General features: G+C 42.2%; 2 protein-coding genes and 1 pseudogene across 2 annotated transcripts; all 3 read right to left on the reverse strand.

The window, feature by feature from the left end:
- Nucleotides 1–4,749: 4,749 nt before the first annotated feature.
- Nucleotides 4,750–5,493, reverse strand: LOC146488043 (uncharacterized). The gene has a single exon (XM_085120496.1). It carries the CDS (start codon nucleotides 5,491–5,493, stop codon nucleotides 4,750–4,752), a length of 744 nt encoding a protein of 247 aa, XP_084976622.1.
- Nucleotides 5,494–5,514: 21 nt separating this feature from the next.
- Nucleotides 5,515–7,100, reverse strand: LOC146488044 (uncharacterized). The gene is made up of 3 exons (XM_085120505.1): nucleotides 6,673–7,100; nucleotides 6,210–6,498; nucleotides 5,515–5,997 (listed from the first exon to the last, which is right to left on the reverse strand). The coding sequence occupies exons 1-3, from the start codon at nucleotides 7,098–7,100 to the stop codon at nucleotides 5,515–5,517; spliced, it is 1,200 nt and encodes a 399-aa protein (XP_084976631.1).
- A 1,700-nt stretch (nucleotides 7,101–8,800) lies between these two features.
- On the reverse strand, nucleotides 8,801–10,717 carry LOC146488045 (uncharacterized; annotated as a pseudogene).
- Nucleotides 10,718–13,530: the final 2,813 nt, after the last annotated feature.

Genomic DNA, 13,530 nt, shown 5'->3' on the forward strand with positions numbered 1-13,530 from the left:
ATTAATCATGGTTTCCATGATCTGCTTGTTGTTTGCTTCTGACTTGTCGATAGCCGCTTGTTGAGCCTGAAGCAATACACTTTCCGTGTCATCAGTGGCTCCATCTCTGCTTTTCTTTCTCTGTTTCTTTGGCGGGCAGCTGTCCTCAGTATCGCCAGCCCTTTTCCCATCTCCAACACTTTTTGTTTCATCTTCCTGACTTGTGTTGATGTCGATGGATGTGTCGTCAGGCAAATCACTTGCGTCGTTTACAGTAACGTGGCTTCGGTGAGTGGTCTATAGCGTTCTCTGTTCTCCAATTGGATTTGCACTTCATTTATTTTATCTTGTTTATTCATAAGAACTGTAATTGTTTCTTTGTCTGCTTTTCTAATATTGATTGTTTTGTCGCATTTAAGCAATTTGAGTGCTTCATGCTCAACCGGTGGTAGGTTATTTTTAGGCTTCACAACAACAACAACAATTTATTTTGAGAAAAGACAAATTACAATATTACATACCCACAATTAGCAAGGGCTATTCGAGGTGGGTAGCATTTAAAGTTGTTTGCACGCTCAAAAGGAACAGAAAATTCACAGCACAAAAATAGAAATGATTCATTAAACAAAGAGAAAGAGAATTAAATTAAGAAAATAAAAGGAATAAATAAAACACCTAAATGACTAATTAAAATTTAGGCTTTGTGAATTTAATCTCTGCAAGTTGGAGTTTGACCTCTTCTAAATAACTTCCCAGAGCAACTGATTGTTGTATGGGTGGAACCCATGTCGATTTAACGTGGAATGGCTTAGGCTCTTTGTCATTACCCTGAAAGATGTATTGCAGGCGCATTCTTCTCGTGAATTGATCGAAATCTTGCAAGAGTTAACACCGTATTTGTGTTTGTTCTGTAGGTGGGGTGGGAATGAATTTGAGACCCTTACCCAGTAGATTGATTTGCTCTGTGGTCATGATATTATTTGAGAGGTTTTTTATATGTTTTTTGTTCGCCTCTAAACGCGCAATAAATTGCTTTGTGCATTGTTTCTTTTGCTATCTTTTCGCTTTTTGTTTGATAGATTGTTTGTCAATGGCCCTTTGATTATCGTAGGAAACCAGGGCTGTTTTGGCCAGTGCAGGAGTACGCACATGCCTGTGGCTTTGTCCTCCTTTATTTTCTTCAGTACTGCCGGGATTACACTGAAAGGCAGGAAGGCATAAAATTTTAATAGAAACCAATCTATTGTGAATGCGTCCACAGCCCACACCCCTGGGTCAGGTCTGTAGGCGATGTATCAGGGAAATTGCTCCTTCAGTCTGGAGGCAAAAAGATCTATCTCAGGAGTAAAGTCGAGCTTGTTTAGGGCATTCGACAGGAGGGTTTTAACATCCACTCGGTTTCTGTGACGCTGTGATGGGATTCCGAATCTGCCTGCACATTGTATTTTCCTAAAATGTGAGCCGTGCTAATCCAAATGATGACATATGATGTAAGTTCATCAGATTTAAGTTCCTTCCAAACATTTATGGAATGCGATATGTTTCCGGCCTGAAAAGTGTCGCAACTACGCTGAAGATAATGGCGAAGGGTTGTTTCAATAAACAACAGGAAATCACTTACCGAATTTTTCAGTTGTGCTAGAAGTTGCATTATTTCTTTTAGCCCTTTTTTTGGACCGTTGTTGTACTTCCTCTGGACGTTTGATTGGTGCCCCTTCCTCAAATAAGGCTGCCGGTTTGTGGGGCCCTGGCCACTTCTTTAGGCATAATTATTGGGTTTATGTTGCCAGGGGGGCCCTCTCCGAAGTGGTCGACTGTTCTTTGCTGATCCAACAGCATTTCCGATGTTGTTGGTTTCGTTTGCATCCCGTATCTGCTTGGCGAGGTCATCACTAAAAAGGTACTTAGTGGATGCTATATTCGTCTACGATGAACAGAGAGGCTTAAGGGCGGTTTTAAGTTTTTACCGCTGAAATTGTGATCAAAGCGCTTTAGCGTCAATGTTGTTTGCGATCATCTCGTTGAGATGTGGTGGTGCACTATTTGGTTCATTTTTAATGACCACAAGTTCGTTTGTCTTGAGTACCGTTGCAAAGGTTGCCTTCTGTAAAGACTGTTGCATGTTTGGCAATCGAAGGTCAGCCTTCCTTTGGCCCGCATCTGCGCGGGCCCAAATTCCAGAGTTAACATAAGTAACCGTAAGCGCCGAGCAATTCTCGGGTTGTGCATATTTCTATAAGATTTTGTTAATTTTGTCGGGGGCAAGTTTGTTATCCCATCGTTTATTGACGATATCTGCCAGCTTTTGGTTGACTTTAGGGCCCTTTTTCTCCTCGTCGGTGAGAACCGCGCTCAGCTCGGTGAGCAGTTCATTGTTAGGGGCTGCTGCTTCCCCCGGCTCTGTAACGTTTAGGCCTAGGAGGTTATTCACCGTGTCTTCCGACGCTGTGACGCTAATAGCGTCTGAATCGTCTTTTGATGTGTGACGATTGGGGAACCCTTCCTTGGAGTCAGCCGAGGATACACTGTGGCGTTGTTTATGGCCTTGTGTATGTGAGCCCGGTGGGCCATTACTTTCCATCGCATCGGTGATTGGGAGTTGTTCACAAATGTGACCTATGAGTTGTCATTTGCCCCATTTTGCCGCATATTTTCAGGAAGGCAGCCTCCATATTAAATGTTTGGCCCGGTGGGCCGTTTATTTGTCCTGATGAGCCATCAGCTTTGCCCAGTGGGCTTACAGATACTGTCGATTCTGTTCTGTTAACTGCGCTCTCCATGGCGCGGAAAATTGTAGAACTTGCTAAAGGGGGAGAAATCATTAGATAACAATATCGTAAAGGAAACGAGAGGCAGTATTTACGTACTGTGTGGATGTTACAACCGAGAAAAATCCCAGAAGGGGGTCGAAAAAGCTAGTTGCTGAGCGATAAAGGCACTGTGATCGACTTGCAAGCTATCATACAATTAACTTCCTAGCATGTGCATGCTTCTCATGTAGCTCTGCAGTGACTAGGACTGGGGACGAGATAGAATTGCACCCCAGCGAGACTTTGAGGCGTCGGGCACTAGGAGTTTTGCAACTTTGTGCTCTTCCGCGTGCCAAGGGACACATTCAGTCTATGAATCCAGGAAACGGCAGTGAAGAATTTCTGCGCGTAAATTTCCCTCAAGTTTGATCGGCACTTCTGGCCTTTGGCAGCGTGAAATCGCGCAGGCGACCACCCAAGTATAAAGCAGTGTTGTGGGAACCATGAGGGTAAGAGATATGCATTTACCCTGAAAACGTTGGAACATGTTTAGAGGGACCTGCTCAAGGGACAAGATTTCTTCCCGCAGAGCGATGAACTTCTCCTTGTTATCCTCTGGAATAGAGAAAGTTTGATGTATAGTGTCAACAAGGTGCCCCAGGAATATTAACCGCTGCGTAGGGATATGAACACAATTGGAGATGTGTAAGAAGTATCCTAGCTGGGTTAAAAGGGTTGCAGCCAGGAAGAAGGCACAGTTCACTGCATCGAAACTTGAAGCTCGCCTACACTTTGACCCCCATGACTTGCCAAGGTGACGATCGTCGATGTACTGAGAGCATGGAATGCCATAATTCTCAATGCATGTTGTACCAGAACCAAGTTAACAATAACGAAACGATGATTTCTACAAGGTTTATTGGCATCAATTAGTAAACTGAAAATAATGCAAATAACATAAAACGGAATCAAAAACGTGGCGAAACATGAAGGAATAGCCCAAGCGATAACAAGAGTAAGGCAAACACTAGCAAGAACCGGATAAAAGCTAAGTTAAACAAATAAATATAAATTGTGAATATAGTAATTCAATTTGCGATGTGGGACAACCCGTCAACAAAGACTACATAACATGTTAACATAAGATGAAAGACTAAAGCTGGTACTCGTTTTTAGATTAAAATATAACAAAATGAAAAAGATAAATAAAGAGACTTACATATCGGTCCCACTGTGGCGATGGTTTTTATAAGGCAGAAGAATAAAAACGAAGAAATGACGAGAGAGAGACAACCACGAGGTGAACAACGAGAACAATAGATTACTCCTTTTTGGATTGCGAAATAAGAATAAATAACAAAACGAAAGGTAACTCGGTAATACGCAAGTGAACGTAACATGGCTCCCCTGAAACACAATAGTGTTTCACTATTATATGTCACTAACAACCGAAAACTAAGAAAAGAAAAAAAAAAGAAAATCAATATTTAAATGTTCAATCAACAAAGTTCAAAGTCACTTGATTCTGCATTAAGGCTCCTCGGTTGGGATCTACCCCTGGTCATCAACATTCTGCTTGCTCCTCTTTGGGCATTAGTAGCACCAACTTGTGGACCGGGCGCTCCAGGAACTTTCCCTCGACGACTTTCTTGCCTTTGCTGTCTTGGGAACTTTCTGCCAAGGCAACTTGAACCGTTCGTACTCGTCCGTCAGCACTATGATTGACAGCTGAAACGCGCACCAGCTGCCACCTGTTGTGTGGAAGATCGTCATCCTTGATGATGACAAAGTCGTCTACGCACGCATTCCTCTGAGGTTTTAACCATTTCTGGCGCTGCTGTACTTTCAGTAAGAATTCCTTCCTCCATCGAGCTCGTATCCAGTGCTTTCTGCAATATTTGTCTGGGTTCTTGAAACTTCCTAGGGGTGGCAACACTATCTTACTTTTCATCATCAACAAATGGTTGGGTGTCGAAGGACTAGGGGCATCTGGGTCATTGAGGTTCTCAACTGATAGGGGTCAGCTGTTAATGATAGCCTCAGCTTCACACATCAGAGTTCTGAGGGCTTCATCCTTTTGCTGCAAACCATTGTCTTGCCAAAGGGCAGTCAGGACGCTGTGAACAGATCTGATCTGAGGCTCCCATACGCCACCCATGTGGCTGGCCGAGGGAACATTCATTCTAAAGTCAATCCAGTCACAGTTTTCTCGCAGCAGCTCAGCTCTGATCCAGTCATGGTTAAGTTCGGAGACAGCCTCCTTCAATTCTCGCCTTGCCCCAACGAAATTTGTTCCACGATCGCACCGTAACTGACGGATCAGTCCTTGACGACAAATAAAGCGGCGAAGGGCATTGATGAAAGAGTCTGTTTCTAAAGTAGAGGATGTCTCCAAGTGAACCGCTCTTGATGCCAGGCAAGTGAAAATTACCCCATATTTCTTCACTTGTTTTCTGCCTTCCTTGATCATCCAGGGGCCTAAGTAATCCACCACACAACTGGTAAATGGGGTAGCAGGTTCCAAACGGTCTTCCGGCAAATCTGCCATCTTCTGCTGCTGGGCTGTCGCACGAAGTTTATGGCAAACAATGCACTTTGCAATGTAGCTGCCGACAGCGGTTGAGCCTCCGAGAATCCAGTACCCACTGGCTCGTACCTCATTCAAAGTGATACCACGACCTTGATGTTTGGTCTTGTCATGGAAATATCTGATTATCAGTGTCGTCACATGTCTATCTCTTGGGAGGATTATAGGAAACATCATCCCATATGGAAACGAGGCCCGTCAAAGTCTACCTCCGGCTTGTAGAATTCCCTGTGGGTCTAGGAATGGATCCAGTTTGCGCAATGAGCTGGATTTCCTGCATGCCTTCTTCTCCTTGGCAGCCTCTCTAGTCTCAACAGAACCATTTCTTGAAAACGTTTTCAGAAACTTGATTTCCTTCTGAAAGTGGACAGCTTGAACAGACTTGATGATGACACTCTCAGCTTTCTGGATATCGTCAGCCTTAAGCTCAATCTTCTCCTTTGTGCGTTTTTGGCTCTTCTTTGCTCTTTCACGAAGCCTGTTTATGTAAAGCATGCATAAGGCAGTAGCCTTCCTTGAGCAGTGCCAGTCAGAAAAGGACATCATCCGATGCTCCAATGTCGCCTCTGTCTTGATGGTTGAGGAGGCCGCAGTGACTTTCATGACTTCTGGATCACGTTGCGACAACAGATTGATATCTTGCACTGTCTTCAGAACGTCTGGGGGCCACTGACCTTCATTCTTTTAAAGAAACGTGGGCCCAAGTGCCCATCTCGAGCTGAGGAAATCAAGTGCACCTAGGCCTCGGGAAGCATAATCTGGAGGGTTTAGCCTCGTATCTATGTATCTCCACTGATCAACCGACGTAGCATCTTGGATAAGCTGAACTCAATTGGCAACAAAGACATGGAATCTTCTACTTTCATTGGAAATGTATCCCAAGACCACCTTACTGTCCGACCAAAATACTTCTTCAACATCGTGGGGTCCAGCTCTTGATGCAACTGTTGGCTGACTTTCACTGACGTCACGGCGGCTTGCAGCTCTAACCTTGGGATTGTCGCGGGCTTGAGTGGCGTTACTCTTGACTTGCCAATCACAATCGAACAATGAACATTGTTCGAGTCATCAAGCAACCTCAGATAGCTACACTGACCGTAACCCTTGGTACTTGCATCGGAGAAACGATGCAGTTTCCTCCTAACGACCTGGCCAAAATTCTCTGGTTGGAAACACTTGGAACTGAAAATCGCTCAAGGATGTGCAGCTCCGATCTCCACTTTTCCCATCTTGCCTTTACGATATCCGGAATGGGTCATCCCAGTCAACTTCACAACGACATAAATCTTGAAGAATGCTCTCTCCTTCCAAAATCAGCGGGGCAATGAAACCAAGAGGATCAAAGATGGAACTTACGGTTGAGAGAATTCCTCTGCGAGTACTGGGACAATCTTGTAACACCAAATGGAATTGGAAAGAATCAGATTGAATACACCAATGAACGCCAAGAGCTCTTTCCATGGGTAATTTGTCAAGGTCCAGGTCAATATTCTTGATTCCTTCTGCTCTCTCAGATTCAGGGATACTCTTGATAACTTCTTTTTTGAGACGAACTTGTGAAGGTTAAACCCCCCTCTGTTGCACATTTCCTTGACGGAGTTGATTAAAAGGGTGGCTTCCTCAATGGTAGGACAGGACTTGAGACCGTCGTCCACGTAGAAATCTCTTCGACGAAAATTGGCAGCATCTGATCCCAATTCATTCTCCTTATCGTGCGCGGCCCTTTTGAGGGCGAAGTTGGCACAACCGGGAGAGGATGTTGCTCCAAACAGATGGACGGTCATCCTGTACTCGACTGGGTTCTTCACGGTGTTACCATCCTCCCACCACAGAAAACGAAGCAAGTCCCTATGTTCTTTTTTCACGTGGACTTGTCAGAACAGTTTTCAAGTCAATTTTAACTTAACTGCATGGCCTTGTATAACTGGTAAACTGGAATCTCTGAAGACTTATACAATGTACACACACAAAAAAGCTGGTGCACTATATACCAAGTAAATAGGAAGTCTCGAGTTACGCCACAAAGAACACAATAACGACACAATGACAATAAAATTCACCGAGTGAAATGACACAATAGTGCATATATTGACTTTGTATATTGACCATCATCCCAAAAAAGGACTGATGGGATTTCTCATCAACTTTAACATAAAACTTTTTAGAGCAATTTTACTTGACCCGTGGAACAGTTAATAACAACTAGTGCAAAAGAGTTACAAATAAACAAGAGAAGACAATAGAATTAGTGCATAATAGTGCATGGTATTCTACTACATAATTTATGGGTTAAGAAAAATCACTCTTATGTTGGTATCACCATAGTACCAGTACTTGATACTGTTGATACACAATACAACTTGAAGTCATGTTAGAAGACATCCAAAGGGTAAAGGCAGGTGCCTTTTTTTTGCATTCAAGTTGGTAAATAATAAGAATAATGTTGCTTATCTATTGTTCACTTGAGTGTTTTCACTCTTCCATGTTCATTAGGTCAACTTCAAACTTTATTCAAAGTTTTCAAAATGTTTTCTTAAGTTTCATAATTATTCCATTTACAATATGAACAAACGTTTTTAAATACTCTTGACATGCAGAAGCAATGCTGTTAAGTCTTATTCCTGTTGAACATGTTCATTATGCTAGGGCTGTAACTACAATGTTTAGATTTTAAATCACTGTTGTATAGTCACTTTTTATCATTTTGCTTGGCTGTACAACAGAGTTAACCCAACAGCATTGTATGGATCATTGCCTATCCCAGTTAAAAGTGTGTTCAGTTACATACCATCTTCCTTTTTATTGTTCAATTCATGAAAAACCATAATACTTTTAAATGTTAATGTGTGGGCACAACATCAATGGGCATAGTTAATACAAAATAGGAGACTGGAATAATTTTTATTAAAGTCTTGGTTAGAACAGCACCAATAAGTTCTTGAGTACATACAGAACGGTTGAACTAATACACAGCTTTTTCTTGAGATAAACTGATCTTGAGATTTAAGTTTTAAGAGAAGGAGTGAGTAGGCTTCTGAACTCCAAGGCAACTACACTGTAATGAAGCTGGCATCACTACCTGTTGTCACACTTGTATATGTTACATGTCAAATTTGATCTTCAATTTATTCTGTCTCCAACAAGGAAACAAAGGAATCAACCCTGGTGAAATCACAGGTTACATCAAGATTTACCTGAAATACCATTTGAACTGTAACACATAATTTTTGACAAGCTAACAAAATAGCACAGGGATTTCTTGCCAAGCAAAAAAACTGCAATTAAACACCCAGGGTTATCTCGTGTACTTACCCAAACCTGCACTTTGAGGAGTATTGTCATATACCATAAGAGGCCTATAGTTTTTAACAGCAACCAACATTGTGAAACTAAGATATAAGAATTACATAATTTAACAACTCTGAGAAAACCATGTCAAATCAAACAAAAAGAACAAACCAATGCTTAAAGTTATTTAAGTGCTCTAACAGTGACACTGATCTTCTGTTATATTATCAAGTTAACCCATCTGTGACTTAACATGGTAGAAAAGTTGCCCAGGTTTTTGGACTGTATGTTCCTCTGAAGATTCATAGCTCGGAACATGAAATGGCCTCTTTTGCGTCTGATTCTTATCCTGGAAATTGTGATGATGTTGAGGTTGATACATCTCAACCTGAATTTGGCCTTGAGTGAAAGGTGCTGGGGCTGGTGAAGATGGTGACTGGAATTTGGCTAGCATTTCCCGGTACAAAATATTTGAAACTTGCATTTTGGCCATCACTTTCCTTTCTGGTAGTAATTGCCTCATTCGGGAGGCAATCAATTCTCCGAACAGTTCATCTTCATCTTTAATACTTGCATTTGGCACTTGCATCTGCTTGTGTCCAAGAGCATCACCAAGGGACTGCAGAACCTGCACTTCTGCCATTATAACATCATCATGAACTTTTGTCAGTTTTCTTTTTTGATGGTAACTTCACTTTTTTGATTGATCGGAAGTTGTTAGATGCTGAGAAACCGTCTGCATCACTTGCTGTTGTCTCAGTGCTGTCAGATTTGTCATCAACATTTTGGATTTCATCATGTTCTGATGCCTCATTTCCTGAGTCATCAATGGTCACATTTGAACTTGTTTTCCTGTGTTTATAAAATGGATCAAGCCAAGACAGGAACAAAAACATATCCTCAACCTCATCTTTCACTTTTGCTACATCGCCAGACCCACTGCCACTAACTTTGGCCCTCTGCAATTTCTTCCTGTAGCGAGTGTATCTAGTTCTCAGAGTAGTAAAATAATTTTGTTCCTCCTCCCCTAAAAAAATGAAAGATAAGGTAATTGCTGCGTAAAACATCAGTCAATTCAACCCACACTCCTTTTTCCCCTGCTCAAGTGCTCTCCTTTCATCTCCACCTGAGGGTGTTTGTCTCTTTACCAGCCCCTGGGAATTTGTCATTCCAGACATAAAATGCTTATACCTGGGGGTTAACTCAAAAAAGGAAAGGGGAACGTGGATACAGCTGGCATTAACTGTTGCATGAGTCAATGAATTTGCAGTGGGCGCAGGTGGAATTGACTGCTGCATACCCTTGAATCTATGCATCATTATTAAAATAATATACTCCAAAAGGCTAAGTATTCTATTTTGAAGAATGATGATCTTTTAATTTAATGAAGTTCTTGATCACAACTTTCCTTTAAAGGTTTTGTGCTGCAAAAACAATTTTCACTTTTAAAACCTTGCACCTGCGCTACCCAATCTTGTTATTTTTGCTTAAATACCTGGATAATTAACTTCATATTATGGAAATATTGAGCATATAAAAAACTAAACAAAATACTCAATTTGCCGAGCATTGACTCAAGAGCTTTGACTAAACATTCAATAAATAACAACTGATGGTTTTTCTCACTGTCTTGGAATGCACGGATTTTATATATTTTAAATTTACTTCAGCTTAAATTTCTTAGATTCCAACTCTTCTCAAGAGGGATCATGCAATTCCAAAAAGTATGAGAAGATATAACCCAAACATTAAAAGAAAAGTTAATGAGACATTCCCGTATATATCATCAGTGTTGTTTCAACTGATTAAAAGCTTTCTTTTTTCTGCCTCATTTCCTCTTTACTGTAATCCTCAAGATAAAAAACAAACAATAAAAACAACAGGATACATGGCGCATGTGCTAAAACACATCGACAAAAATAATTGCGACGATTGAACCACATTGAATTAACTCTGAGTAAATACCTGTTGATAAACCAGCTTGCCTAGCAACTTCTGCCCAAGCGTTCTTCTTCTTATTTCTGTCTTTGAAATCTTTCAGAGATTTGTTGTACAAAATCGGAAAACGTCTAACAGCCTCAGCGACTTTCTGGTCCATGGAGTTGGGCGCCATATTTTCTCACAACAGGCGGGAGGGTCTGGGACCCTGCATTGTGATTGGTTTATTCTACCGCTTCTGCTTCCGACTCCGACAATCTGGTTTTCACTAGATCATAAGCATAACGTAAGTGACCGAGTCGTAAGCGGAGTCGGAAGAAAATGGAAACATTCTGATTCTTCTAACTCCAATTCCGTCGCGCTTATGACTCCGCTTACGACTCTGATTTTTGATTTTCAGTAGGTCATAAGCGCTCTTACGACTCGGCTTACGACTCTGACTCTGACTCTGTCGCTAGTGAAAACCATTTTTAAAGGAACCGTTTGATGGATATGTGCAAGGGCTTTCAACCTACGTTTACTCGCCATCCATTTCATCCTCGCTATCGGTCTCAAACTCGTTCTCGTCGATGTTGTAGTCTACTTCTGGACTCTCCACGGTAAAGACCGCATCGTCCTCTGTTCCGTCCGAGGCATTTGAAATTCCGCAGGTCTTGAAGGACTTCCTGACCATCTCCTCGGGTTTCTCTGCCCAGGCTGCTTTGATCCAACGGAGGACAAGATTTCTGCTTGGTGCCTTCTTGCCAGCTGGGGTGCACTCAAATGGCCCTGATGATCCATGCCAGGTACTTTTGGCGCACATTCTTTAAAGGGCTTGTTAAGGCACTTATCCAAGAGCTGTACAACCGGGGTTAGGTCTCCAGGGATAACTACAACATCAATGTTTCACTGCTGCAGGTCACCTTTAACAAAATTGGTTAAATGAGCTTGGAATGAGTCCCAAACCAGAAGGGAGCGCTCAGCACGTGGTAAACTCTGTCTGATCCATTCTCTGACACCCTGCTCATCCATCCAGCCTTTCTTATGGAAGGAAACATGAAGAGGATGCGGAACAACCAAGTCTCTTGGTGTCCGGACGCCTTTGATGATGACCTTCGGGGGCACTTTGGTTCCATTGGCAGCAACGGCAAGAACAACGGTGAAGCTCCGCTTTTCCACTCTTCAGGATTTCACTGGCACTGTTCGGCTCCCACTGAATTCTAATGTTCGGCTTGATGGCAGCTCTAAATGCATGGGCGTCTCATCCATTTTGTAGATGCGGGATAATGGGTAGTCAGCACGTCTTCTCGCTGCAATCACGAAGCGTTGAAAGCAAAAAATGTTTTCTTCGAGGTTGGCGTGTAATCGCTTTGCCAGTGTTGTTTTCGCATGCTGACCGAGTGGCGTCATTTCCATTTCTCGTACCACCCACGTGAGCCTTTGAAGGAAGGATCACCTGAGAGTTCTTTGCCTTTAAGGCGAAGCAACAATCCACTCACGGCAATACCTGAAAAAGAATATAACAAACTTATGTTAATGCAAAACGACCATAAATTCCGTGACTGCAGCGCTGTTTACGTGACATGTTTTGAAATTGTCATGACAACAACGTATTTCTGACCACCAATCAGATTCTTTGGTTCCCACGCAAACAATCTCTCACTCAACTCGGTGAAACTGTTCTTGTTTGACATTACAAATGAAATATTTACCTTGGTCTCTCTGCTGTGTAAACCACTCCATCACTTGCTCGTCTAGTTCGGAATATTTGGGAGTGAAACGGCCCATCGTTGCATGTTTTGCAGACATCTTAAGATCGCCAGAAAGAATAGTCGCCTGCTCTCTCCTCCAGCGTCGCACCATGGACTCGCTAAGTCCATATTCTCGAGCAATTTCCAAGTTATTGTCTACAGCTTCAGGTTCCGCGATAACTTTTTATCTTGAAAGCCACAGAATGCGAAGAGCGGCATGCTTTTGGCATGATGATAAAAATAACAGTGATGAAAGCGATACTCGATTGATACTGTGAAATTTTTGTCAGGTTAGCGTAACTGAGAATGTTGTTGTGTTTCTGCAGTCGCGTGGTAGTATTTAAACACTTTTGGATGAATTGATATTCACATCTTCACTGATTCGCTCTTTTTTCTTTTGTGTTCATTTTAATTCATTAGCTTTTGTGTTCAGTGAGCCATTTCGCAATGTTTTCCGTAAGTTTCGCTCACTTAAATGGCCAGTTACAATCAAGAATTTCTCTCTTGGCTTATAGCTGATGGTTTTACTTTTTTTTTGGAGAACATGAGTCTGCTGGAAGGTCTCTAAATTTTAGGGTCTCGGTTTATAGGTGGAGAAATACGGTAGTACTAGTGTATGATGGCAACTTGGATCCAATTTCCTGTAACGTCTTGGTAGAATTGAGCTCATCCATGTACTTTATGGACTTTATGGCTCCTTCACATCGTATGAGAAAGTCAGAAAATTCTTGCAAGCCATTACTGTCTCCCTCTGCAATTTGAGGCCAGCTTCTCAACTTAGATTTGAGCGCCTCGTCAACACGTACTGGGTTTCCAAACCTGCGGGCTTCTTGGTATCTATTCACCAAATTGAACATCAAAAAATTCTTAACGACGTCGTGAGCCTTCCCTGATGTATATTTATTCAAGAAATACAGTTTATCTTTGTCTGAAGCAACTCGACAAGAAATTATCGCTTCGAAGGCTGAAATGAACGTTGGGTAGTCGAAGTAATTTCCACTGAAGACAGGGGGCTCTTGAGCTGGGAGGGAACTCATTCTCTGTTGGTCCACTATAAGCGTACTGAGTTCGGTTTGTTTTGCTTGAAGAGCCACCAAATCATGCAAGGTTGTTACATCTGCGTTGTGTGACCGGTCCTTGCGTTGCGTGTGAGCAAGCAGGAAATGTGAGCTAGGTTTACTTGCAGCTCTCCGGACAAATGGGTCAACAGTGTGATCAAGCGTAAACGATTCCTTCTTTACTGAAGGAGATGCGACTA

Source organism: Pavona decussata, unplaced genomic scaffold, assembly GCF_977016875.1.
Source record: "Pavona decussata unplaced genomic scaffold, jaPavDecu1.1 SCAFFOLD_11, whole genome shotgun sequence".
In the NCBI taxonomy this organism is placed as follows: domain Eukaryota; kingdom Metazoa; phylum Cnidaria; class Anthozoa; order Scleractinia; family Agariciidae; genus Pavona; species Pavona decussata.